Genomic DNA, 27666 nt, shown 5'->3' with positions numbered 1-27666 from the left:
TCCAGGAGCCTCTTCCAGGCCAGCGCAGAAAGGAGTCTGGTTCTGACATTAGCTAAATTAAGGAGGAGCCAGGAGCCAGGAGCCAGAGGCCAAGGGCAGAGCCTGTGCACATGGCCCCTGTTTAATGAATGGTGAGTGTCTGACACTCTGAAGGATTCCAGACCGTCAACACCATTCCAAGAAGCTGATTGTCTACTTACTCCAAGAGTCCTGCACCCACCTAGTACATACATGGAGATGTGGAACCCCAAGGGAGTGGAAGAACGTGGTCCCCGTTCTCAGGGGGCTCCCAGTCTGAGGAAGGAGACAGGAGGAACTATGCTCCCAGGAGACACCTTATAGGACGGGGAAAGAGGAAACATGCCCATACGGGTGTTCCCAAGCAGATAGGAAAGATATTGTGCCCATCTTTGGGGAATCCCCAATCTATGCGCCTGCCATTGGAGGGCTCCCTGTCTCATAGAGAAGATATGCGTGAGCCCTTGGGCACTGCCAATCTCTCCAACCACAAGGCTTTTTATCAACACTAATATCACACATGATGGTGATTTTAATTTCCCTTCTTTTTTTTTTTTATTGAGGTACGCGGGCCTCTCACTGCTGTGGCCTCTCTCCGTTGCGGAGCATAGGCTCCGAGCGCAGGCTCAGCGGCCATGGCTCACGGGCCCAGCCGCTCCGCGGCATGTGGGATCCTCCTGGACCAGGGCACGAACCTGTGTCCCCTGCATTGGCAGGCAAACTCTCAACCACTGCGCCACCAGGGAAGCCCTTAATTGCCCTTCTTGATGAAGGTTCCATGGTCTCCTGGTGCCCACCTCAATGCCACAGCCCTCCCTCACAGCCCTCTCATACTGCAGGGGGCAGGATAAGCATTATTGGTTTTCCCACAGCATAAGGAACCCAGATCTGGGACATAGGACAGAGCATGGCCATCACTGGCTGGGGAGAGGGAGGGAGAGGAGGATGTCCATCAGGCCTGGGCCATTGACCATCACCAACGATGAAGCTGTAAAGACAGTTAGCCTCGTCCCTCCCCTCCAAGGCAGTTCCTCCAGGGAGCTCCCTCAGGCAGGGGCCACCTTCCGTTCCTCTCCTGCCCATCCTGTCAAAAGGTACCTGTGCACCCCACCTCGGCCCCTGCCCCAGGCCAAGACCCCTCCCCCACACACGGGGGGGGGCTCAACTCCCAGCTGAAGAATAGGCTTGGAAGTTAGATTATAAATTGGTACAACTCGCTCAGAAAGCAGTCTGGTGCTTTGTAGCTAGAGCTACACAGGAGTTCAGACTTCTGATCCTACCATCCCTCTCCTGGAAATTTATCCTGAATAATCACTCAAGAGAAGCACAAAGCCCTCAGCAAGATGCTGTTAGCTGCAGCACTGCCTGTCACAGCAACACAAAAACCACAACCACAGCAACGAACCCCTGAAACCAAGTAAACTGGAAACATCCAACAGGATCAGCTGTTTTAGTAAATGAGGGAAAAAGGCAACTCCGGGGAGCCTCCATTTTCCTGAACCACATAAGGGCCGATGGGACATTAAAGGCAGCGGAGGAGTGGGAAATATAACCAAGAATAGATTTCTCTCCAACTTTGGCATGGGGTGGGCTGACTCACTTAGATTTGATCTAGGAAACAATTAAAAAAAAGAAGGACATGACAGTGCTCAACCCTTGAATGTTAGGGAGTAGGGAATACTGTTAAATAACACTAAGTGAAAGCAGAAGATTATGAAACGATGTGTGAGTGTGATGCTGTTATGGAAAAGTTTAGTTGCATGTAGGCAGGTCAGAAAGGCCACCTTCAAGAGGGAAAGCCTCTTTGTAATGGAGTAGAGATAAGGGTACCTATTGTTTTAATACTGCCCCTCCATCCTTTAAGAAATATTCATTCAGAAATTTTTTTTTGAGGGTCTCCGCTGTTTCAGGCATTGTGTTGTGTTCTGGGGGTTCCGTAGTGAACAACTGTGTCAGCTTTTCATACCCCCCAAACAAAACAAAACAACAGATCAACTGAAAACAAAGCAGGGCTCAGATCAACTGCTCACCCGCCTGCTGCCCGCCGCCCCGCCGGGCTTTGGCCAAGGAATGCTGTCTGGCCTTGTGGGTGGCAGTCCCCCCCCCCCCCCCCCCCCCCCCCCGCGCACTGCAATAGCAGGAGCTTTTCATTTGCAAAATATTGATAAATATTTCAGAAGCCATGCACGGGGAGGCACAGTGAGCCATTTGTGCCTCTGGTTAACTTCACCCCCTCCCGTACCCAGGACCAGGGGAGGAGCTGCCAGCTCACAGTGACTGCAGGCTGCACCTGTAGGAGGGGAAAGGCATTTCGAAGTGAACAGAGCTATTCAGTCCGGTAGTCAGTCTGAAGTCAGCAGAGGGAAGGAAAGTAGGCAGTGGCGTGTGTCCGGCGCTGGAGGTGGTGGAAGCGAGGCTGGAGTTGGTGGAAGCGAGGCAGGAGGCTCACAGCCACACTGATTGCGGCTTCCAGCTCTCCCTCAGACACCCAAACCCCCCGCCAGGCTATGCATCAGCAACCCACTGTGGCTGTACCAGCTGGTGGAAGGAAGGGCAGACGCTGAAGTTCAGAGAAGCTGGAGAAGGAAGGGGGACCAGGTCTGGAGGTCTCCTTGTCCCCGCACACTGGCTGTTCTGAGTCAGGGCCTCCGCCAAGGAGGAGACACTTGCCAAGAACAGCCAGGGCCTGGGTTGCGGGGAGGGGCAGGTGCTGGGTGCCCTGTGAATGGGGTTCACAGGCACCATCCTGCCCACCCCACACCTCCATCCGAGCTTGGGGGCTTGTTTTTTGCTTTTCAAAACATAGCATGAGGCCAGTCACATTCATTTGATGTGAACCACCTGACTGTGGTTCAGACCCAGGTGGGAAGAGGGAAGACCCCTGACCACAGAACACTGGAAGAGATGGCAGACCCACCTTTCCTTTAAAATCCTTCAATGCCTCTCCTGCCTCAGGAGAAAACCCAGCACACAAGGTCCTGCATGATCTGGTCTCGTTACCCTCTCCTCACCGTGATATACTCGAGTCTTGAACACACCCGTCATCCTTTCCACCTTTAGGCTTTTGTGCCTGGAACATTCTTCCCTCACTTGGCTGACATGGGATCCTATGGGCATCGGCAATGGGTTTCACCGAGCACAAGGCTTCCTTGACACCCACCACTCCTAAGATGAGGTTGGGTGCCGCTCTGATGGATTCCACTTTCTGTTCCTGCCACTCACGACACAGCTGCCCGTCTGGCTTCCCTACTAGACTGTGAACAGCCTGCCGCATCCCCCAGGCCTGGCATAGGGCTTGACACATAGTGGGTGCTCAGTAAATATTTATTAGATAAGGGAACGAAAGAAATAAAGGAGGCCAGGGCCAGGTGTGCCCATGAAAGAGAACAGGGGGATTTAGAACTGACCCTGTGGCTCTAACCACAGGCACGGCCCCTGTTCACGGCACGGTCACCCACAGGACTGCGAGGGTGAGGACCGTGCAGCCTCCTCTCTAATGTCCAGGGCCTCAGGAGAGTCTAGCACAGAGAGGAGGAATGGGTGCTGCACAAAGGACAGAATGAACTGGCAGCATGTCAACTGGTTGACAGTTAGGGCCTGGGACCCCTGTGTCACCCCTGCAAAGCTTTCCTCAAATTTATGGCTGGACTGGACACCTAGAGCTACGTGGGTTCTGCAAGGAAATAAGGGTTGAACTGGTTTCTAAGGGGAGTGAGCACAGCACTCGCTCGCAGCTTTTCCCCACTTTGTCTTCTGCTCATTGACACCCTGCCTGTGGCAGGCGCAGCCACGCCTCCTCTCACACTAAGCTCTGTGTGAACTCTGAGGCCGTGCAGGCTTTCTTCTTCTCTGTTCTCTGCCACTTATTGGCTGAGGACCTCAGAGAGTCCTTTCACCTCCCTGAGCCTCAGTCTTCCATGCTGTAAAATAGGACAATAGTGCTACAAACCTCACAAAGTTGTTCGGAGGGTTAAATGAAGTCAGGCTTGCTGGGCAGCAGAGTGGAGGAGGTCCCCGTGGTCGAGAGCTCCCTGCCACACTGTTTCATGTATGTTAGCTCCGACTTCTTATAAACTCCTTGAGAACAGGAGCACATCTTTTGGTCTCTTGCGTCCCTCCCAGTGGTCAGCACAGGGCAGGGCTCACTTAACGCCCTCTGAGTAACTCACATCTGTTTTTCTCCGAGAGGAAATGCTGATTCTGGATTTTGATGGCAGAGAAACTGTATCATTTCCTTTTCACCCCCTTGCTCTGTCCTGCCATGCACCAGCTCAAGGCTCCACAAACAGGAGCTCTCAGTGATGCCACTGTGAGACCATCAGACAGAGTGTCAGAGGTAACCTTGTCTGCCTGACAGTCTGCCTGGTGTACAATGACCAGACTGAAAGCCCAGCAGGCAGCACCAGGATGAGCCCCATCAGGACACGTGACTCCAGGGCTCCTTTGCGGCCACAGGACCCCATGGCTGGTGCCAGAGGCGAGAATCAAAGATGCCCCATTACCTCAAGCTTAATGACCTGTGTCCTAATTCTGGGTGACAGAGAGCAGAAGGCAGGAAGTCCAGGAGGAAGTAAATGAAAACACACTCAAAGCATATAACTGCAGCCTGGCGGTGCCCTCGCCCTAACTCCCTGTCTCTCCCCAACCCACTGCCGACCAACACAAAGAAACCCATCCCAGCAAGGGCAAACACAGAGCAAACAGCACTTGGCTTTCAAAGCTCTCTCTCCCGGAGGGCTCGTCCCCTTCCTCCTCTCTGCCCTCTTCCAGGGACCAGCCTGGGCTGCTCTGTTGATCTCTCTAGGTCACCAAGTACTGGACAGGTGAGGCGCCCTGGGGAGACCCCTGTTTAGCTCCAGAGCCATTGTCATCTCAGCTATTGCCCCAGGTCCTCCTGGCTCCAGACCCTTCACAAAGCCATGGCTAGTCTTCTGGGGGCCCCACAGGACAAAAAGCACCTACTAGACAGGCTTCGTGGGCTAGCCTGGGAACCTAGGCATCTTATGATGTTGTTTCCATAGGAAACATGTCCCAGCAGGTTGAAGTTTGGATTGCAGGAAATAAGCATACATCTCTTAGAACCAAAGTAGCTGCCACCTGCCCCCACCTGTGTGACCAGAGGCTGTCCCTACTTTGCTGTCAGGAATCTTGGGGACCCAGTGCTCCCAATTTCCTTAGGGCCTCCCTTCCCTCTCTCCCGTCGTAGCAACAGTGAGCCTGCCCTACTCCACCCTGCCACGTTATTGCCGGGAGGGGGAAGACCTCCCCCACCTCAGCAGTCGTTCCCCCTGATGGGGTGTCTGGAAGCTAGGTGTCTGTAACTCACGGGTCTGTACACAGCGTGGGGTTACTGTTACCACGACCAGGCTCAGGGGTAAGCAGAGCTGACAGAGAGGCTGAAGAGGGCCTAGGGTGTGGACACTGGTTTCTCTGAGCTCCCCAGAGGCTCCCGCCTAATTTCTCCTGTCCTATCAAGTGCTCAGCCCAGGGGTGCCTGGAGGCCACAAGGTCACGGCTGAGGAACCTGGAGTGTCTTGGTGAAGAATCTAGGAAGACTGCCATGCTCATCGCTCCATTCTGAGAAAATCAGCTCTTAGCAGGATTTTCTGCAGAAGGGTGTCATGGCTGGTGCCACGATGGTGGGTGGCCTGGCCACTGGTGCCTGGACCAGGATGCCATGGTCTGACCGGACACAAGGAAGTGCTCAGTGCAAGCCCCACCGTGTGAGAACCTTCAGGTTGGACGCTGGCCACTTGAGCCCACCAGACCCCCTCGCTAGGCAACGTGACTGCCAGGAACACACAGGTGACCTGAGGGACCACCTCATTCTCCATGCACCTCTCTGGGAGACACATCTGGTGCACCCTCCACTGCTGCCCAGCACTGCCATGCCCACAGGTGTGTCTCTTCCTGCCACACCAAGAGAACCAACTTCAGCTGGAGGGGGGTGGTAGTCGTAGTGTCTACCTCTCTTAATTTCCTTCCCTATTTCCCACTCCTGTCAGAGCCCATGCTGGGTTGTTTCTCCTCTATTCAGAGACAATAGCCTGAAAATGGTGCCCATTGTGCCCTCAGTTTTCTTCACCCCACTTGGGTTCCTGGCTCTGGGTGGAAAACAGCATGAGGCTGGGAGTCTCAGAGATTCCAGAGGATCTAGTCTGAGCCAAGCCATTAACCTCAGAAGTGACCTCAGGAAGATGCCCCCCTCTGGGCCTCAATTTCCCATCTGTAAAATGGTTCTCCCAACTTACAAAAACATTTTCCATTTATCTCTCCTTGCCACATTCTGTGTAATTTCCACAGATCTATCTTTTTATTCACAAATTCTCTCTTCAGCTATGTTAATTCATTTAACCTGTACACTGAGTTGTTTTTTGTTTCTTTTTTATTTTTTTCTCTCTGGGGGCTTCCTCTTGGCCCTTCCTACCAAAATGGCTCTTAAACTGGACAGATCAGGGAATCAGAATGAGGTTTTCTAGCTGCTAAATATCTACATCCCAATTATGCACTTGGGCAGTAACCACAAAGGGGTGGATCCATGGAACCACTAGACCAACTGTGAGATAAACTTGGGCCAGGACTCCATCCATCACCTGACCTCTATATGCCCACTCTGACCAGGGGGCCAGCTGAATTAATTTCAATAACTAAATTTTTAATTTTTAGAAGTTCTTTTGGCTTTCTTTTTGCTGGTTTGCCTTGTGCCTTCCTTCAATTATTTTAACACACTTATTTTGTTGGTTTTATTTTGTTTTGTTTTTTGGCCATGCCGTGCAGCTTGTGGGATCTTAGTTCCCTGACCAGGGACCAAACCCTGGTGCTCAGCAGCGAAAGCACAGAGTCCTAACCCCTGGACTGCCAGGGAGTTCCCTTAAAGCACTTATTTTATTATCTCTTTCAGACTATTCTATCATCTCGAGGTATTGAGGAACGAATTCTCCTATTTGCTGACTCTCACTCTGGTGGTACATCTTTTCTGGAGGATTTTTGTTTCTTTATTATCAGCTCATTGTTTAACATGAGTATTTGCCACTGGAGTCCTATGTTCTCTGGAAAATGGTTTTAATATGCGTGTCTTCTGGGACCATAGGAGTTTTACCAGTTTTGGTCTTTTTTTCTCTATTTTCGGGGCTTGGGGTTCCCAAACCACTTGGTTAATGTAAATTCAGTCCCTACACCTGTGAGTACCTCAAGCTTGAGCTTTTGTTCTTTAAAGAGAAATTTTCTACCTCTCATGGCCCCAGGTAGATGAAAGCTTCCTTAAGGCCCTGGCAGCTCAGTCTGACTTATTGAAAAGAAGTCCTCACACTCGGGAGAATTCAAAACTGCTGTTATTTATTCATTTATTGCTGCCTCTCAATAACATATCATCTTAATAAGACATCAAAGACTACATCTATCTCTCTCATCACTGTACCTTGAGGGCCAGCCCAGGGCCCTGCACGTAGCAGGCTCTCAATACGTTTGCTCGATAAATGGCTGAAGAACATTGATTTCTGGCAGCTCTGCTACAAGAGACAGTTTGAGGCTCTCCTGGACGGGATGATCCCCAAAGTCTCCCACTTCTGCCACCCCGACCTCCTCCCCCAGCCCTGGCACCCTATCCTGGCATGTAAGTAGCTGCACACAGGGCTGGCTGGCTGCGGGGGACTCACTGGAGATGGAGGTGTAGACGGCGAAGGCCCTGAGGCTGGTCATCTCCTTCCTGCGGGTCATCTCCACCCGCGTGCGGAAGATGTTCTCCCAGGCGTACAGCTTGAGCAGTTTGATACCACGGAGCATTTCGTTGGTCTGCTTCAGCCTCTCGTTGGAATACTCCTGCCAGGAGTCACTGAGTCAGAGAAGGGTTTCTTTTGCCCCCATCCCACCCAAGAGGAAGGAGGTGGGTCAACGCCCTCACCATTTTACAGCCTCCGCCCAGCCTCCGTCTCCTTGGGGATGCTCCATTAATCCCATTTCACAAAGAAACCGAGGCCCGGACAGCTGAAGTAACCTGCTTAAGGTCAATCATAGTGTGGATGTGTGTGGGGGGCACTGTTTGGTGACATCTGGGGGAGGAGTGAGGAGACCCACTAATGTAAGGGGAGAGGGAGCAGTATGGGGGAAGGACGGGAAAAGGGGGCGCATGCCCACCTACAGATACTTACCAGTGTGCTCCGCTGGGCCTGGGAGAGCTTGGTGGCCACAAAATACTGCACTGGAGCCAGCAGAATGATGACAGCTGCTCCAATTAAGGCACTGATTCCAAGGATGTAGTAAAGGAGAATCACACCCACGATGATCTGAGGGAGGGTCATGGGAATGAATTCCCTTTGATCTGGGGGCTTCCCTGCCAGGGGGTATTGGCACCCCCCTCCCCACCCGGTAACCCAGTGCCCTAAAGTGGGACATGGCTTTGTGTCCAGCTTTCAAAAGTTTCTTGTGGGAAAGAGGAGGAGGTGTTACAAAGCAATTTCAGAAGGAGGGACTAACATGATGGGCTCTCACACAAGCAGAGAATTTCTGGGCTGGTAACTAACTGTATTTATCTGCAAGGCTGGCTGAGGCATTAACTCTCTCCATGTCTACTTTTGCAGATGGAGGTCTAAGAGGTGAGTCTGCACAGTGAGTGACAGCACCTTTTGTTCTATTTGCTGGTTTTCAAGGCTGATGGTTCACTCTCATTGGAAAAAAGTGATACGTAAGCAAAGGAGCAAAATAGCTGTATCCATGCCAGACAAAACCAGTCCAGGGTCTAAGAGTTTACTTTTCATCCTTATGCTCCTGGTGTCTTTAATTTTTAGTGAATCTGGTAGGCATCCTCTAAAAAGAGAATTCATTCTGTTTCTAGCTTTATGTAAATGACAGCTGGCTTCTGAATATTTATGAGAAGTATAAATTACTCTTGCCAGCCCCCAAAGCATCACGATGACAACTTCTCAGGTCGCCTTCAAAGGCAGACGCTTCTAAACTCAGGACTTATTCTAGAGGAACAGATGTGCTGCTTCCTTAAAAGAAAACAAAAGTGTGTCTGGGTTGGCCCTGCACTCCCTGAGCCCTACACCAAATTGGCACTAGGCTCCTGCACCATCTCAAAGGCCAAAGAGCGGGTGGGTGGCTCTGTTGTGTCTATTAGTTAGAGAATGCCTCCTGCATTAGCAGGTTCCTAGGGGGCGGGTAAGTGACCCCTTTACCACCTGCCTCCCAGTGTTTAACTGATGGTTAAATGCTGGCATGGATGGGCAGAGGAGCACATTAGGAGATGAAAAACCTTCCTACTCTTGCTGGCCCCCACTCCCATCATCCCTCTGGAAAACTATCCCTGGCCTCCACTCTTTCCATTAGTTGTCCTCATTTGGAGGCAGTCGGGGTGTTGTTTAGCAACTTGGGTAGAGCAGGATACCAGGGAAGCTCTCAGACCACTGCCAGAGTCACCGCCAGGGCCCCGGCTGGGGGGTCGGTGTCTGCACGCCCACCACCTCCAAGGCTGGCAGCTGCTGGGGCAAGAGCTGGGGATGTGATGACTTCTACTGCCACCAGGCTCCTCCTCACACTTCAGCCACCCTTTGTCACGCTCCCCAGACCCTTCTGCCCCTCTGCCCTTCTGCAGGGGTCTGAATGGACCCTGTGAGAGAACATACCAGAAATCAGGGATTCTGAGTGTGCAAAGCAAGTGTGGGGAATAAAAAGACTATTTTATCTCCTAGTCTCAGGCTAGGAAAGCAATCTCGTGTAGTGGTGGGGAGATCACAGTCCCAGGAGTCTGCAGCCGAGTTTGAATGCAGTCCCAGCATTTACTGGCAGTGCAATCTTGCATCTCAGCATCTTCATTTTTAAAATGGTAATTTTAATTGCTGCCTTAGCAGGACTGTTGTGAAGATTAAATGAACATATATATGATAAGAACCTAGAATAGTGCCTGACACTTAGCTGGAGACAAGGTGGCTGACCTTTTTATAAAGATCTTTTTTTGATGTGGACCATTTTTAAAGTCTTTACTAAATTTGTTACAATATTGCTTCTGTTGTTTATGTTTTGGTTTTTTGGCTGCCAAGCATATGGGATCTTAGCTCCCCCACCAGGGATCGCAGGGATCGAACCAGTACCCCCTGCAGTGGAAGGCAAAGTCTTAACTACTGGGCCACCAGAGAAGTCCCTGACCCTCCTTCTTAAAAACAAACAAGACTCATGGGATCTCTGTCACTAGGGAACCACAGAAAGGCGATACCTGGGTATGGTGCTCCTACCAGCTCACTGTGTGGCCCAGGGTAAGGTCCCTGCCCTCTCTGGGCCTCTGATGCCCATGGCATGAGGAAGCACAGAGGTCCCCACTCTGGCCAAGGTCTTTGACATGGCTGTCAATAAGCTTCAGAGGGCCCGCAAAGCCCCTTAAATTGTAGGCAAAATGTGTGAATGCACATTTGTTTTTCTGAGAAGAAAGTTTCATTAGGTTTTCAAAAGTAGATGTAGATCAGTGGTTGCTTAGAGCTGGGGGCAGGGATGAGGAGTGACTGCCAGTGGATGTCGGTTTCTTTTTGGGGTGATGAAAGTGTTCTAAAATTGTGATGATGTTGCACAACTCTGTAAACATGCAAAAGTGAGTTGTACACTTTAAGTGGGTGAATTATATCTCAATAAAACTGTTATTTAAAAAAGTATATGTGAATAAAAAAGATTACAAATCAGGGTGAGCCCCTGGGGACAAAGGAACAGGGGCTCCTGAGCTAATTGCAATACCATCAAAAGCCTCATGTGCCCTGTGGCCAACCAGGCTCCACATGGAATCCTGACTTGGTCGAAGGAATTGTATCAATTCCGGTGGTAACACTGTGTCTTGAGGCTGGTCAAAGCTATAAGGGCAAAGGTACAGTCTTTGAGGAATTAAAACAGAAAATCAAATGATACTTCATGATAAATAAGGAAATGTAAGTACTTTGTGGAGTTAAAAATTCTTACCTAATCTCCCCCCCCATCCCCCCCACCCCACCCCCAACCCCGGTGTTGTGAGAGTTAATTACACAAGTGAGACAGGCTGGGCAGGGGAGGCACAGGGCAGGGGCTATTAGCTATTAGTTTTGTTAGCAATGGTACATGTGCAACAAACACTATTAATGATAGTAACCAGGGACTTCCCTGGTGGCGCAGTGGTTAAGAATCCGCCTGCCAATGCAGGGGACATGGGTTTGAGCCCTGGTCCGGGAAGATCCCACATGCCACGGAGCAACTAAGCCCGTGCGCCGCAACTACTGAGACTGCGCTCTAGAGCCCGCAAGCCACAGCTACTGAGCCCGTGTGCCGCAACTACTGAAGCCCGTGCGCCGCAACTACTGAAGCCCATGCACCGCAACTACTGAAGCCCGTGCGCCTAGAGCCTGTGCTCTGCAACAAGAGAAGCCACCGCAATAAGAAGCCCTGCACACCGCAACGAAGAGTAGCCCCTGCTCACCGCAACTAGAGAAAGCCCACGCGCAGCAATGAAGACGCAATGCAGCCAAAAAAATAAAAATAAAAATAAAGAAATAAAATTTAAAAAGTAAAATAGTAACCATAACAATGCAGCAGGTCTGGTGGACAAAATCTTCCAAAACGGGTTGTTCAAGGAAACACAAGAGAAACGATAAAAGGCTGTGACTATTAGATGAGCTCTCCAGGCCCTTCTATAGTTTCTGTAGTCACTGATCCATCTTGGCAGAGTGGAGGGGGGCACAGGGATCTGGGTGTTGGTCGGTGGTAATAGGGAATGGTGTATATGGCTGTTCCCGTAAAAAGGACCATCAGATTTCCTGCCCTACATCCAAGCTTGTCTAGCTGCCTCCCTATGCAAGCCTCTCCTTCTGGTTTTCTTTAGTGTTTCTTACATATAAACTTTACAGGTAAGGAAGACCAATATACATCACTTTAGATTAAGGAATCTACATCCCAAGAAGCAATGGATTCTGGATTGGTAAAGTTCTTACATCAAAGTGAGCAAGTTAGAGAGCTGTGATGTTTACTTAGTGACCACTCTATGCCAGGCACTGTGCTTGGTGCTTTGCTTACATTATCTAATTGAATCATCAGAACACCTCCAGAGGGTAGGAATCATCCTCTTTTCCCAGATGAGGAAACCGAGGCTCAGATAGGTTAAGTACTTGAATCAGCCTGCCTCACCCAAGTCCAGACACTTTCTGCTATACCAGGCATCCCCTGTGAAGCCTGCAGGCCCTCTGGGAGTGGATCTTGGATTTCAGTTTCTGGCCTGAGCACCAGAGTGAAGATGCATCTTCAGGCACACGGCAGGAATCACAGACTCTGTGGTGGAAGAGCTCCAGGTGGGAGATGGAGCAGATGAGGCCAGGAGTCAGGTAAACCGTGCCGGGGATTCTCATTCTACTGTTGGGGGAGAATGTGCCTTCTCCAGAGCCAGTCCCAAAAGTTGCCTGGCTTTAGGAAATGCCATGTTTTAGATTTCCAAAATGAACACGGGTTTATTGGAGAATTTAGAAACGCATAAACAAAATAAAAATCGCTTGTAATCCCACCACGAGGACTTTCAGTTCTTTTTTTTCCTGTGTGAATCTGTACAAATATATACATGTGTATATTCCAATTTAGCAGGAAGCACACTGTGAATACTATTTTTAACTTACTCTTTTTGCTTAAAAATACATCGTGAACACTTTTCAACGTAATTAAGTACTCTGCTATAACATAACTTTTAATGTCTGTGAAAGTGTTCCACACATGATTATTCTATACATTTTTTTTTAAGGTTGGCTACATTTTAAAAGTCTTAGTGACACTGCCTTCTCTGATCATCAAGAGAGATGGCTAGACCACTTGCAGAGTATAAGACCGTATAGACACCCAGGCATACACTCCATGGAGACCCCAAGGGGATAGAAGGTACAGGCAAACAAGGAATGGAAGATGGTGAGCTTCTGGCCACTGGGCATGTACCAGCGGATTCTGGTTTTGTGTCCCCCAATCCCCAACAAAGCACACATCCCTTACCTGTACTGGCATAGCCCAGAGGTTTGGGCACAAGAAGAAAAACCACATGAGCTGGTTGGTGTCGATGGCTACCAGGTTACAGATCTGCCCGGCAGTCATTTCCCCCATGGATAGGTTGGAGGTGGACAGGTGCATAATTTTATTGTAAATTTTGGTCTGGAAATGAGAGCAGAGTGTTTCACATTTGTCATCATCAACATCCTAATCACCACCCCAGATGTCATGTGTCTCTAAAGTGCCAGGGGCTTCTCAGACATTCCCCCATGGAGCCCCAGAGCAGCTCTGTAAAGGGCACTGCATGATTGTTCCAGTTTTACAAATGGAGTAACTAAGGCTCAGAGAGGTAAAGGGCATTGACTATAGTTCAAGCAAGTCAGAGAGGCAGCATTCGCGTGAGGAATCTGTGCTAGCATGGCAAGCTACTTCCCCAGCAAGCAAGGCCTTTCCCTTGGAGACAGGACTTAATTAGCTTTTAAATCTTAAAAGCAGATTTTCACGTCCAGTTGTATTCTTGATTTACCGGAGGTCCGTGGAGAACACACTTTAGAGCCATAAAAATGACGAAGGGTGGCAGCCATCTGTTTTAATGCGGCTTCTTCACCCGGGAAAAGGGGTATGCTCTGGGGCCAAGTCCTGTCTTAATTGAGCCTTTAAATAAAACAAGGATTCAGCCTGGGAAGGTCTTATGTGAGACAAATGCTTGTGTCGATCAGCCTCAGCACCTTCCGGAGTCTGGCCACCCCAAGGACCTTGTTCTACTTCCCCAGGGTAGATGGGGAGCAGCCATGGCAATGGCTCCCTGTGAACTCCGAACCTAAAAGCTCTATGTGCACGGTGACTGTGCCTCCCAGAAAGATGGCAATTGTCAGGCTCTGTGCCCTTAAACGAGGAAAAATGCATTCCCTTTAGGGATGCCTGCTCTTGAATGAAATTCTACTGTGCATTCTGTTGCAAGGTGGATTCCCAGCCCTTAATTCATCTTTTGTGTAAACCCAGGCTTTTTCATGGGTCAGGTCTGCTTAAAGCATGAACCTGTTCTGTCTTTCACGAGTTTATATATACCATGGGTAAGGTTTAATATAATGGCAATGACATTTTTTGACAGATCTATGCTCATCCTAAGTTATGTGCAATCAGTCTTTAAAGAATAATAATAAATCTAGTTTCAGTGAAGTAGGAACATACAGTAAACTATCAAATAAAGCATTATTAAGACCAGGATATAGAGAATTACATGACCGAAACCTGGTATATGTCAAAAATTATATATAATACGGAATCTTGCTTCATAACTTTTCATGCAAGAACTGTCGTTGTTCTCAAACTCATGAAGACATAAACCCTTATCTATAGATTTCTGTAAATCTCTGAAAGGAAGAAGTTTTTCTCTAATTCGCTCCCATAATTAATGCCAGCATTTTCTTTCGGGGACAAAATGAATTCGTGCAAAAGATTCAGACAGTTTAATAAAAATGATTACATGCTAATACATTAAAAAACCATATTTGGCTTTTTTAGTATAATTGGAAAATATTGGGCTAGTGTGTGATTTATGACAGAAATAGAAAGTAGATTTAATTACAAAACTGCTTGACTATGAAATTGGCTGCTGTTTGTGGTGATACATGCCTGCCTGTCACTGGAGGGGTCTGGACAGAGTTTGGGATTTTAGAGAGGTTTTCTGAACTAGCAATAGCTTGGTTCTCCTAGATCTGAACCCCTGTGAGTCTTAGAGGGTCTTAGATTTTCCTGGGATCTTTCTACCATTCTCACTTGATGACATTCATGAGGAAATGAAAAACCACTGGAGGTGGACAGCTTCCCAAGCTGTGCACTATACAACTCCAGGGGGCGCCACTTACATGGACTATACCAAGATAACCAGAGTTTGGACCCAGACACAGTCTCCAGCCCAGGCTCTACCCTTCTCTTCTCAGTTCCTTTTCTGCAATGCCTCTGATCCTGGCTCCCAGAGGACCAATCAATGTTCATGATTCTGAGAAACATTTCTGAAGAATGAGCTGGCTTTGGGATTTAGTCACAATTTCCTAGTGTTCTACTGACTTCATGGGAATTGCTGGGTATGGCAGAATCTGCCAGCTGTCCCCCACTATCCATTCTCTTCTTTCTGTAAGACGAATTTCTAGCAGGGCATATATGGCTGTCAAGAATAAAGACCAGAGACTTCCCTGATGGCCCAGTGGTTAGGACTCCACACTTCCACTGCAGGGGGCATAGGTTTGAACCCTGGTTGGGAAACTAAGATCCCACGTGCCGTGTGGTGTGGCCAAAAAAAAAAAAAAGAAAGAAAAGAAAAAGAATAAAGACCACACTTTCTAGCCTCTCTAGGTATAGCCATGTGGCCAATTTCTCCCCAGTGGGATGGGAGAGGATCTGTGCAACTTCCGCATCATGATTTGGAAAGACATTAGGCCTTCCTATTGTCCCATCTTTCTTCTTGTCAGTTTAAATGTAGACACGATAGTGGCAATTTCAGTAGTCACATTAAACCATGAGACAAAGTCATGTAAGAAGGCTGGCAAAGCAACATTACAGAAGGAGCCAAGGTCTCTGATGATTGTATAGCTGCTCCATCAGCCCTGACTAAATGTGTAAAACAAACTTTTATCCTATTTAAACCACTATCACACTGGGTCTCTCCATTCCAACAGTGGAACCAAAATTCTAATGAAAACACTGGGGCTTGGGGCTTCCCTGGTGGTGCAGTGGTTGAGAGTCCGCTTGCCGATGCAGGGGACACGGGTTCGTGCCCCGGTCCGGGAAGATCCCACATGCCGTGGAGCAGCTGGGCCTGTGAGCCATGGCCGCTGAGCCTGTGCATCTGGAGCCTGTGCTCCGCAATGGGAGAGGCCACAACAGTGAGAGGCCCGCGTACCGCAAAAAAACCAAAAAACAAAAAACACTGGGGCTCATCACCACCTTGCCTAATGGGGCCCTGAATCCTTCCTGACCTTTACCATCCTTTCAACCGACTCTGAGAAGGAAGCCACAGCAGGCAGGAACAAGAACCTAGACCCAGGGACTTACCAGGCCGGGTACGTCTCTCTCGTCACGACCCAAGATTTAAGAGTTCAAATAGATCTTACAGTCTATCTAGTCTTGGTATGTCAGACATGCTTCTTTGTAACCAAAGAAGACTGTCTGGTAACAGAGCCCTGGAACAATATTTATAGAAGGATTCTTAGGCTGCACTTGCATTCAGCAGGAAAAAGTGCTGTGACTGATTAGTGATGTCTGTCCCATTCAAGGCTGAGCAGTTGACATCTCAGATCTAGTCCAAGGCAGAACTAGGGCTAGAACTACTACATTTCCCAAGACTAGCCCAAGGCACTCTCCACTATGTCACACTGCCTTGTCAATGGTTATTGTTTCAAAACACTGTTAAAGGGTAACAAGAAAATAAATTCACAGCAGAATCATTCTTGAGTGTCCGTGAGGACAAATAATGCAGTTCTTATTGTGAAGTGAAAAGAATAATCATTCAAGTACCTGTATTGCTCCTCTCAAGTTAATTCCAGTTTCAATGGCGACATAGTAGGATGCTTGCAGAAATGTCCTTTGCAGTAGGAGGGCAAGGAACAGAAGCACGGCTAAGACGTAGGCATTAGCAAGGAACTCTTGGGATGAGACAAAGTAAACCCCGAGAAATTGTGTCTGTTGGAAAGAGAAATTCAGAGGTGGCAGTCGTGGCCAGCAAAATGACTGCCATTGGTACCTGTTACTGGGCCATAGAGGCCATTATTATAGGACCCTCCATGCTTGCAAGCCTTGGGCAACTGTTTATGAGTGAAAAATCAGACTAGCATTCTTCTAACTATAGGGAGGGTTGCCTATACTCTCTCCATCAATAAACTTAGGTGAACAGAATGTGGCCCAGTTCTAACCTCATGCCCATAAATATGACTCTCGGCTTTTTGGTCACCAGGCCAGGGGAGCTCACTCTGAATAGGACAAGAATAAATAGAGCAAATCACAGAGCAGCCGAAACTAGAACTGCTAGAACAGATCCCACGACGTGTGTTCTCTGCTACAAAAACTGAATCAGCTGAGGCCTTGTCCCACATTCACCAACAGCGTGCGCTGTAGAAACTTCTGGGGAGAAAGACCAGCAGAAAACATGGCAGTAGTGCTCCCAGGCAAGAGATGGGAACTCATTGCCTATAATTGACTATTTCAGACCCAAGCGCCCCAGCCTTGTGGGCTCCTGGGACCTCCTTTTAAATGTAAGGCTTCCTGTACCTCCAGCAAGATCTCAGATGATAAGCAGTGGGGGAAAAAAACCCCAAACACTTTGACTTCATTGCTAAAGATACCAGGGAACAACAGCATCATCATCAACAGCTCCTGGGAAAACTTTGATCTTGATTAAGTCCATCGCTCCCCAGCAGAGCCACATCAGTGTTTCCATGAAGACATAGCTCTCCCCTTCCGGAGACTCTGCCCTGAACTTTGCAAGTGATTTGGAAGGGTGTGGGAACTGCTGCTGCGGGATAAAGAGTGGTGGGAACAAAGTGCTAAGAAGGAGCCTGATGGCATGTCCAAGAAGGAGCCTGATGGCATGTCCACACCAGAGCAGGCTGAAAGGGTCAGGATTCTAAGCGGAGTCCTGTTCCTAGAGTCAGAAATTCCTACATCCTGGATACAGGCCTTTCTGATGGTAGAGACCATCTTGTCTCTTGGTTCAACAGGCCCCTTTAACCAGCTCTCACAGCTCCATGGAGCCGGTCCTGGTTACAACTGTATGGCCCTTCCTCTGTGGCATGGGGTCTCTCCCTTTTGGGGACAGCAAGGAAGCAGATATAGGGAGAAATGAGGTCTCTTAGAAGGGGGTCCTACTGACACCTGAAGCCCCTGACTCTGTCTCATTTGTCAAAGTACAACAGGAAAAGGGAGAAGGGAGAAGTGAGAGGGTGGGGATGGCTGGAAGCAGCAAAATGGCCCTTAAAACTAGGCCACATGGCTTAAGAACCTGACCTTACAGGGAAGCAAGGGGCAGGATACAATATTTACCAGGTGCAATGCTCACAATACGTAATGAGAAGAGTGCCATTATTAGCCCAATTTTACACATGAGGAAATGGAGTTTCAGCATGGTTAAGTGGCTGGCCCAAGGTCACATGCTGATAAAGGAAAACAACACGTGAACATGAACCTGTATGATGCCAAAATCACTACCGTAGATCCACTACTTAAGTCTCATCCAGTCTTTTGACCTTGAGTCTCCTACTGTCAGCTACAAGCTTGTGACTTGTGGGGGACTGAAAGATGCCCACCTGCATGGTTCTGGGTCAAAAATGTAGTCATCCGGGCTTGGGAAAAACCTGGTCCTGTGTAACATGCCTTGGAATTCTTCTGTTCTACCAGCCTCTGTAGAGACCCAGCTCTGGAGAATAGAGTCCATTATTTTAAAGCCACAAAGCACATCATGGGGGTTTATCCCAAAGGAAATAATTTAACATAAGGAAAGAGCTGTATGTGCAAAGATGTACTATCTCTGGATTATAGCAGGGGGAGAGTGCAAAAATCCATGTAAATATCTAACCACAGGGAATGGGTAAGTATATTAGGAGACTCATGGGAACGTTATGCCACCAAGAACACCAGTTACCACGAAAGCTCTCGAGCAGCATGGAATGGCGCTCATTCACTGTGCCACAATGATCAGAAAGCACATACGCTGGGGAATGAGGGCTAGAAAAATCAACCAGTCTCATTGGTTAGGCTATGGGCGCTATTTATTAAATGCACTCATCCGTATTTGTACATTTTTCACAAAGCAACAAATTCTCATTTTTCAGATCTAAAGGCAAAGCCTTGACCCCTTCCCCTAACAACACACACACTCTAGGGTCAGAAATAATATTTATTTGGATCAAGAATTTTGTGACCTGTTAAAATGAAAATCTGCTTGCAGGTATAAGTCATTGATTGGGTCATTATTTGATCTCTCTTCAAAGAGACAGCATAAAAGAAATGGAGGTCAGAATCGCTACATTTTGATTAAGAAGTGGGTTCTAGACTAGCCAAAGAGGGCTAGGATGCTGCCCAAGGAAGGCAGGCCCTGGGAAGCTTCAAATGGCTGTGAGAGCACCGGCATTGCCCAGCACCTTGAAGACTGGAGAGAAAAGGCCAAGGACTTACAACTTGACATTTGGCGGGTGGTAAATGCTTTGGAAGATCAGATGTCCTTGTCTCACATTTTCACAAGCTCTCAGGGAGGAAATTGTGTTTGTTTCCAGGGGTTTCCTCAGTAGCGCTCAATAAATATATTTTAAATTAATCAATGCATATGATCTTCATCCCCCATCTACTCTTTATAGAAGCTATACATTTCCCCATTTTACAGTCGAGCCAACAGAGGCCTGCAGAATGTAAGTGACTGCTGAAGAGCGCAGAGGGAGTTTGTTGCAGAGGTAGGCCTAGCACCCAGGACTCTACAGGTCTGATTCCCATCGCCCCTGCCTGGCCAGAGGTATGACTGGAAAGCCTCCTTTCCCTTGTTCTCTGGAGCTTAAAGGGGAGGGGGACACTTGGGATCTTGCTTCCAATTTTGGCAAGGGCCATAAAGTGAATTGCTTGTAGGTCCCAGTTCTGGGAGGCCCTGGGTAAAAACACTGAGAACTGTCTTTGACCACTCACAGACCAAGGCACCCAGCCATCCATCCACAACCATTTGACATTGTGGTTTAGAGCTTAGACTTTGAGGTTAGCCATATCTGAGTTTGAATTCTGGCTCATTAGGTTAGCTACTGTGTCCTTAGTAAGTTCCTCAACCTCTCTGAGCTTCAGTTTCCTTACCTGTAAAATGAGGCCATTAAGGGTTTCTACTTCAGAGAGTTGTTATGAGAATCCAATGTAACAATGTAGGTAAAAAATTTTTTTAGTAAGGGTAAGCAGTAACAGTAACATCTGCATTATTCATTGAAGAATAATTTCTCCTGTGCCTCCTGGGTGTCAGGCACGGAGCTGGGCACATAGAGGTCAGACAACACAGGTCCTGTCTTAGGAGACTCAGGGTCAAGTTGAGGAAAAAGAAAAGGGGTGCTTTGATGGTGCAAGCATAGGATATTATGGGAGCACAGAAGAGGAGCATCTAATTCAACCAGAGGAAGGCTTCCTGGAGGAGGTGACATTGGAGATGCATCTTGGCAGCTGAGAGGGGTTAGTGATGCACACCAGACCAGAGCAGCTCATGGGCATTGTTGTAAAGAGACCAACCCACACGCTGACATCACAAAATCATAGAAATGGATATAAGTTCTCAAAGTACCCACAGTGATAGCCACAAATATAGGCGTCCAAATGGGGACACAGATATACACAGAAAGAGACATACCAAGAGACACAGGGACAAACAGAAGGAACATACGCATACACTCATAAGCAGGTCTCAGGAGAACTCATTCAGAAACAACACACACTCACTAACCTACACATGACTCCCACTGAGGTTTAGAGGCCATTCGAAGCTTTGGCCCTGAGATCAAACCCAGACTATTCTTTTTTTCTCTACTCAGCTCACAGCCTAGAGCAGTGCTGGCAGGTTTCAGATGCCAGCAGTTCTTTATAAATCCTTGCCCGTCTGACAGATCGGAGGCATTCATGGCAGGTGACAGATTGCTGGAGGGGGTTGGGTGAGAGAGGGGGCTGGAAAGAGATCTATTGTGGGCTGTGCACAGCCTGGGTCCCAGCTTTCCTTGGGGAGTGGCAGGGGGACAGGAGTGTCAAAGATCTAGCAAGCTATATGACACTTCCAACAATAAAAGAAGAGATAAGAAATGCTTGTCCTTGAAGATGCCAAGGGCGGTATGATTCTTGCCAACTGTGAGTATCCTGGCAAGGGAAGAGAGGACAGGGCAGCCACTGATAATAAAGTAAACAATGGGTGCCTGGCTGTGCTGACTGCAGCAGGATGGATTCAGGCTGAGCAGAAAGAAGGGCTTTCTCACTGAGAGGGCTGTTAAACATTGTGACGTGTAGCTAGAGAGCTTCCTTCTTTGTTCAAAAAGACCAGAATAGCACCTGTCTCTCTGGGTTAGAGCTGCCTGCCGGGAGGCAGTGGGGTGAACCAAGTAACTTTTTTTTTTTTTCTTTTTTGCAGTACGCGGGCCTCTCACTGTTGTGGCCTCCCCCGTTGCGGAGCACAGGCTCCAGATGCACAGGCTCAGCGGCCATGGCTCACGGGCCCATCTGCTCCGCGGCATGTGGGATCTTCCCGGACCGGGGCACGAACCCGTGTCCCCTGTATAGGCAGGTGGACTCTCAACCACTGCGCCACCAAGGAAGCCCCGAAGTAACTTTAATAAATGACCCCTTTCCCCCACTTTCTGGGCCCAGAAGCCCAAATGAGAATTAAGCCATATCCCAAGCAACCACACGATTGAGGGCTCTTTGTTGCTGACGCTGGAGACTATATTTACTTTCAACTCTCGTTTCTATGTCTGTAATTTGCTGATTGTATTTGGGCTGCAGGGAACAAATATTAAATTTGATAAGGCCTGCTGCCACTGAGGCAGTGCCATCTGTCTCGGTGATTTGTGTGCCAACAAGTAACTGAGACAAGAGCGTTCCAATGAGAGGGCAGCAAATCCCAGGGTTTGTGTATAAACAAAGAGAAAAGAGAAGGCAAAGCTAACATTCAGATGAATTAATATTCTAAGTGTTGTTCTCACCATCTCTTTGACACATCCGCCGTCAGAGTTCTTAGGAGACTGGCATAAGAGTTTTGGGAAACATAGGAAGGAGAAGACGATGTGGACAAGCTGATAAGGGCTCTGGCTGGTGTCACTTCCCCCTAATATTAACAATTGGCTCCATGCTGCTGCAGTTTTATCAATATGGAGTATTTAGGGGTCACCTAAGGTCAGACTGAACCTGAAGGTGACACTCCTGCGGACAAGAGAAGCAGTCTCTTTCCCCCTCTTTTGAGGGCAAATAAAGTTCAGCGGCTCAAAAGCCACTGAAGTCTAAATAAGCAAAAAGTCTTCAAAGTTTTTTTTTTTTTAGGCTTTCTCAAGTTTCTTTTTTAAGAAATTGATACATTATTTAAGCATTTTCTAAAAGCATAAAAATTGTGAAGTACAGTAAAATTTTCATAAAATTTATTTCAAAGTTAATAGTCCTCACATTCTTGATTGAACAAGAAATCTACCCATCTTAGCCTAGCCAACTCCTATGCATCTGTCAAGGTCCCATTCAAATACCCTCTCCTCTACGAAGCTGTCATGATCACTGGCTGAGTTAGTCACTCCTTCTTCCCTTAGTTCCTTGTATCTACTTCCGAGTAGTAGTATTTAACACATGGTATAAAAATATTTTATTTAGATTTCTCTCTCCTCCATTGGGTTTCACAATCCTTGGAGCCAGCGGTGATGGCTTGATAATAATAATCAATTTAGCATCATGATTGTAAATGCCCAGACTATGGAGTGAAAGAGACTTGGTTTCAAATCCTGACTCTGTCACTAACTAGCTGAGAGACCCTAGGGAAAGTTACTTAACCTCTTTGAGCCTCAAGTTCCTCATCTGTAGAATGGGAATTAAAATACCTACCTTATAAGTTGTATGGTTATGTGAATTATATCTCAATAAAACTGTTACCAAAAAAACTTACCCTAAAGGGCTGTTTTAGGGATTAAATGAGATAGCAAATGGATAACTTCTGCACACAGCCAGGCATGTATTAAGCAGTCAATAAATGGTTGTTACTATTGTTAATCTCCTCATCGTAACCATTGCCTCTATACCCAGGTCTGGCACATGGTAGGGTTCAATAATCATTTGCTGGGCTTCCCTGGTGGTGCAGTGGTTGGGGGTCTGCCTGCCGATGCAGGGGACACGGTTTCGTGCCCCGGTCCGGGAAGATCCCACATGCTGCGGAGCGGCTGGGCTCGTGAGCCATGGCCGCTGAGCCTGCGCGTCCGGAGCCTGTGCTCCGCAACGGGAGAGGCCACAGCAGTGAGAGGCCCGTGTACCGAAAAAAAAAAAAAAAATCATTTGCTGAGTAAATCAGACAAACAGACTTGGAGTGTCTCATATTCCCGGCCAAAAGTACTCAGCTGATTAATTATACCTCTGGAAAAAATTCATATGAACCTCCTGAGGATTAAATGGTATCTGCAATTTTGGGGCCCACGAGATGAATAACATTACACAAGGGAGAGTCGTAAATTAGTAGTCAGATCCCTAATTAGTAATTCCCTGGATCATTTTTGGACTGTCTATTTGTGGTTAAAAGGTTATAATGATGTTCTGCTGGGAAAATAAGACTCTGAATTTTATTAGAGGTGAAAAGTTTTCCGCTTCGTGACCATCTAAACCTAAGTGGCAGCAAAGAAACAGATGGAAGAATTAAGTACTCCACCCTCACCCCCAGAGTGGATGTTATTGCCCCAAGGAAGGAAACTAAACCCCAGAAAGATTTTTCTGTCGCTGTTGTCCGACAAATTTCAGTCTATAGCATCTTTAGAGCTGGAAAGGCCATTGGATATCATCTAGTCCAATGGGCTTCAAGTATTTTTAAGACATGGAACTCTTTTTAAAAAAGAAATTTTAATGGGCAAGTCTAACATATTAATAAAACTGGGGCAGCTTTTAATAAAATTCGTAGTGGAGGGATAAAAAGCCCTACACACGGAGGTTTCCCACTCTCCTCCCCACAACAGCAGCCACCAAGATGGCCCTGCAGAACCTTGAGTGCTGTGCATATACAAAACTGAAGAAGATAGATCCCGGAAAAGTTATTTCGAGTCTGTTAAGATGACATGAACTAAAAGCTAACAAATAGAAGCTCTAGACACTGGATAAACAAATGCACTTCCTGCAACCTTCCGAATGATGACGTAACTGAGAGAGGTATTATGGTGACTATGGTATGGTGAAAAGAGCAAGACGCCATAAATCCTCTAGGGGCACAAGCTTGCCTTCTAACATTTCTGTTGACCAGATGCAGAGCATCTCCTAGAGGGGGATATTGCTAAGGGCTCTGTGCATCATAAGGAGCTGCCCCGTTGCAGCCACAGCTCACACACTTCGGCCTCTTGCCCTTTCTCACCCGTGAGTGAAAACCTTGCAAAGGGTGCCTGCTCTACCCCTCGGTGGCCTACCTTGGGCTGGAAGACGCGATTCTCCTTCCCAAGGTGGTCCACGATTCCAAAGATGCACAGTGGCCCAGCGAAGCCCAGCAGGTCAGCCAAGATGCGGAAAGTGCTGCTGAGGACCAGGCGCCTCCCGAAGGCATGGCAGAGGGCCTGCCAGATGGCCCGGGCACCCTGTGTGCTTTGCATGTCCTTCCGCTGTCCAAAGAGACCCATGGCCAGGTCAGAGTGGCTGAGGGCCCGTTCACAGCAGGGCCCAGCCTCCCAGGATGCTCCTGGCTCCTGCTGCCTGGGGAAACCCAGTGGCATCTGCTGCAAAAAGGTGAACTCCAGGAAGAAATTATGGAACCACCAAGTGTGTGGTTGTGTGGGTCCATATGGGGACCCAACATGGTCCAGGTGGGGAAACTGAGGCCAGATGATGGATCAAGGTCACAGAGCTGGTCAGGGACTATGTGGCGAGCACAGCACTGTAATGAGGGAGTAAATATTCCAGTCCAGTGCCGCTGTGTCTGCCTCAGTGTCTCCCCTTGATGCTAGGGCAGAAGCACTAGCGAAGGAGAACTGGACTGGGAGTCAGGCAACCGGCTCTACTACCTACCAGCCATGGGCCAGCTCTGGGGAGGTCACAGCCTTTCTCAGGGCCTCAGTTTCCTCATCAGTGATTTGGAAAGATGCCTGCCTAGCTCAAATCATAGAGTTATTGTAAGGATCAGGCTACTAATGCCCCTGCTCTCCAAATGGATGAAAATTCCCACCTTTACAGTCACTGGGCTCCAAAAGGAAGAGCACAGGGCATGGGAAATCAGTACCTCCCTTCAGGGCCTCAGTTTCCCCACATGGACAATGAAAGTGTTAGACCAGATGAGCTAAACTGTGACAGCCATTCCAGCTGTGACTGTCCTATGAGTCTTTGGTCTTGGACTTGTCCCTGGTTCACTGTGTGACTTAGGGCAAGCCTCTTCCTCTCACTGGGACTCAGTTTCCCCACTGTCCCATCAAGGGTTTGACCTGATACTTTCTGATGTCCCCATCTGTGACTCTAAACCAGAGGGCAGGGAATGGATGGTGGGGCCATGCCCCCACTGACCTCCTGGGCATCAAAGGCCTCGCAGAGCCGCTGGTAGTTGGTGAGGGCCCTCATGGCAATGGGCAGCTTCCCAATGGCTCGGAGATCAATGGGCTTCTTGTGGGCAGTCTTGATGAAGGCGTTCATCCACCAGTAGGTGCCTTTGGACAGCAGGTTCACGAAGGGCTGCAGGAAGCGCACCCCCAGGTCCTGCAGGTCCTCTGGGGGCTTCACTTCCCTCGGCATCTTGAAGAAGATGTATCTCTGTGGGGCACACGGGTCACTGAGGATGGGTAAGTGCACCTTCTCACCACCCTCCATTCTGCCTCAGCAAAGATCTGGGGTTGTGACATCCCACCCTTGACCTCTAATAGATGGGGCCATCATTTGCCTATTCCCAGGAAGAGGATCCCCCAACTCCTCTTGGCTACAAGTGCCAGGGCCTCCTGACTCATAACCCTTCATCGAAGGCCACTCTGAATCCCCTGGGGTGGGTTGGGTTGGGGAGGAGCAGGAATCTCCCATATACCATCTTCTACAATTCTGAAGATGCCATTGTGTTTCATGTAGGGTTTGCAGAATGTGGAGTCATGCAGACCTGGGTTTGAATCCTGCCTCCTCCACTTACTAGCAAGGCATCTTTGGACACATCTCATCTAAAGTGTATCCTCATCTAAAAAGGGGATGATGTGAGGGTCAGTGGACGTAGGGAATATAGAAGCCTCCATAGCCTGCAAATCACCAACTAAAGCAGAGGAGTCAGAGAATGCAGATCAAAGGAGCACTTTATGCTCATCAGACTGGCGCAAATTAGAAATGGCTATAGCCCCCCTTGCTGGTTGGAGAAAGGGAAAGCGCTTTCTGATTCACTGCTGGTAGGTTACAGCATTTCCGGAAGGTAATCTGCAGCATCAATTAACATTTAAAATACACAGACCCTTTGAGCCAGTAACTCCACTCCTTGGATTCTCTCCCATAGAAATAAAAGCAGCAATACATAAAGATATAGGAATGTTGAATATGCCATTATTTATGAAGGTAAAAAGTTGGCAACAGGGGCTTCCCTGGTGGCACAGTAGTTGAGAGTCCGCCTGCCGATGCAGGGGACACGGGTTCGTGCCCCGGTCTGGGAAGATCTCACATGCCGCGGAGCGGCTGGGCCCGTGAGCCATGGCCGCTGAGCCTGCGCGTCCGGAGCCTGTGCTCCGCAACGGGAGAGGCCACAACAGTGAGAGGCCCGCGTACCGCAAAAAAAAAAAAAAAAAAAAAAAAAAAAAAAGTTGGCAACAAAGTGAATGCCCGTCAATAGGGTAATGGCTGAATAAATTATGGCTCATCCACACGATGGAATATTACGCAGCCATTAAGGAAGCTAAATTAACCATATCAGACTTGGAGGGAGTCACAAGGGATATCTGTTAGATGAGAAAAGCAAGCTATGAAAAACTATGTATAATATGATCCCATTTTTATAAAACTAATATTGAAAGAAAAAAACAATACTTATATGTGTTAAGAAGAAATTCTTAACACATTATATTAATTATATTAATAAAAGCAAAGAGGTATTTAAAAGAGGTATAATAAAAGGTATTATATTAATAAAAGCAAAAAATGGAAGGACACATACTAGGCTGTTAATCTGGGTTACCTGGGAAGAGAAAGGTTGGGGGAGGGGAGGGTATGACGCTCAGAGAGGGAAAGGGGGCAAGCAAAAATGATTAAAAAAAAGACATGTATGCAGCCACATTTACCACATTTACTCATTCATGTGTAACTATATGAATACATTAAAATAAGCCTCCCTGACCTCAAAAAGAAAAAAAAAATCAAACAAACTCAGAGAAGCCAGTACCTGAAGCTTTTATTTCCTCTCTATGGGATTAAACCCAGACTCCTACAGCCTCAGCTGTCACTTCCTCTCCCCCTGGGAGCCTGGGGTAGAGGGCAGCTGGGCCAGATGGAATGTTCCTCCTGAAACTTTTCCCACTGGCCTCAACTCACCTTTTGGGAGCAGGTAAAAGAAGCTGACTCCTTCTAGGGTTTGGCTAAGAAGAGGGTGGGGACCCACACCCAGGCGCAGGACACGGGTCAGAAGCCCCGCCCTGGCGCAGGTGTGTCCTCAGGTGGGTGGCAGCCCAGGAGTGGCCTGCTTACCCTCACCCTGATGACGTTGACCTCCACGAGGAGCAGCATCCCGTAGAGAATCACCAGCAGCCCCGTGAGGCAGAAGCGCAGCTGCGAGAAGCCGATGGCGTGGTCGTAGAACTTGACAAACTTGATAGTCTTGGTGATGAAGGCCAAGGTCCAGTAGACTAGCAGGGCTGCCGAGGGGAGACAAGAGAGCACGGAGGATGTGTGTGCACATATTCATGTGTGTGTGTGCAACTGTGTGGAAGAGGACAGAAAATAAGTGTGCCAGGGAAGAGGTGTGTGTGCGGACAAGCAAGTGTTATGGGTGTGAGTATGCACATTTCTGAGTAAGGGGGT

The 27666-nt window shown here is 48.2% G+C and overlaps 1 protein-coding gene across 9 annotated transcripts in view; it reads right to left on the bottom strand.

Moving 5' to 3' along the window:
* ABCC8 (ATP binding cassette subfamily C member 8) overlaps nt 1–27666 on the bottom strand; it is a 76259-nt gene that overhangs the window by 37220 nt on the left and 11373 nt on the right. For 8 of the 9 annotated variants that reach the window (XM_060159577.1, XM_060159579.1, XM_060159581.1 and 5 more), the window contains exons 4-10: nt 27334–27500; nt 25198–25440; nt 24117–24305; nt 16501–16665; nt 12991–13146; nt 8166–8300; nt 7674–7836 (exon numbers count right to left, since the gene is read on the bottom strand). In XM_060159577.1, the coding sequence (XP_060015560.1) occupies nt 7674–7836; nt 8166–8300; nt 12991–13146; nt 16501–16665; nt 24117–24305; nt 25198–25440; nt 27334–27500 (1218 nt within the window). The remainder of the gene's footprint in view (nt 1–7673; nt 7837–8165; nt 8301–12990; nt 13147–16500; nt 16666–24116; nt 24306–25197; nt 25441–27333; nt 27501–27666) is intronic. The other variant, XM_060159583.1, reaches the window with a different exon arrangement.

Source organism: Lagenorhynchus albirostris, chromosome 9, assembly GCF_949774975.1.
Source record: "Lagenorhynchus albirostris chromosome 9, mLagAlb1.1, whole genome shotgun sequence".
In the NCBI taxonomy this organism is placed as follows: domain Eukaryota; kingdom Metazoa; phylum Chordata; class Mammalia; order Artiodactyla; family Delphinidae; genus Lagenorhynchus; species Lagenorhynchus albirostris.
Note: the sequence above shows the minus strand (reverse complement) of the source record. Positions and strands in the feature narration are given on the sequence as shown.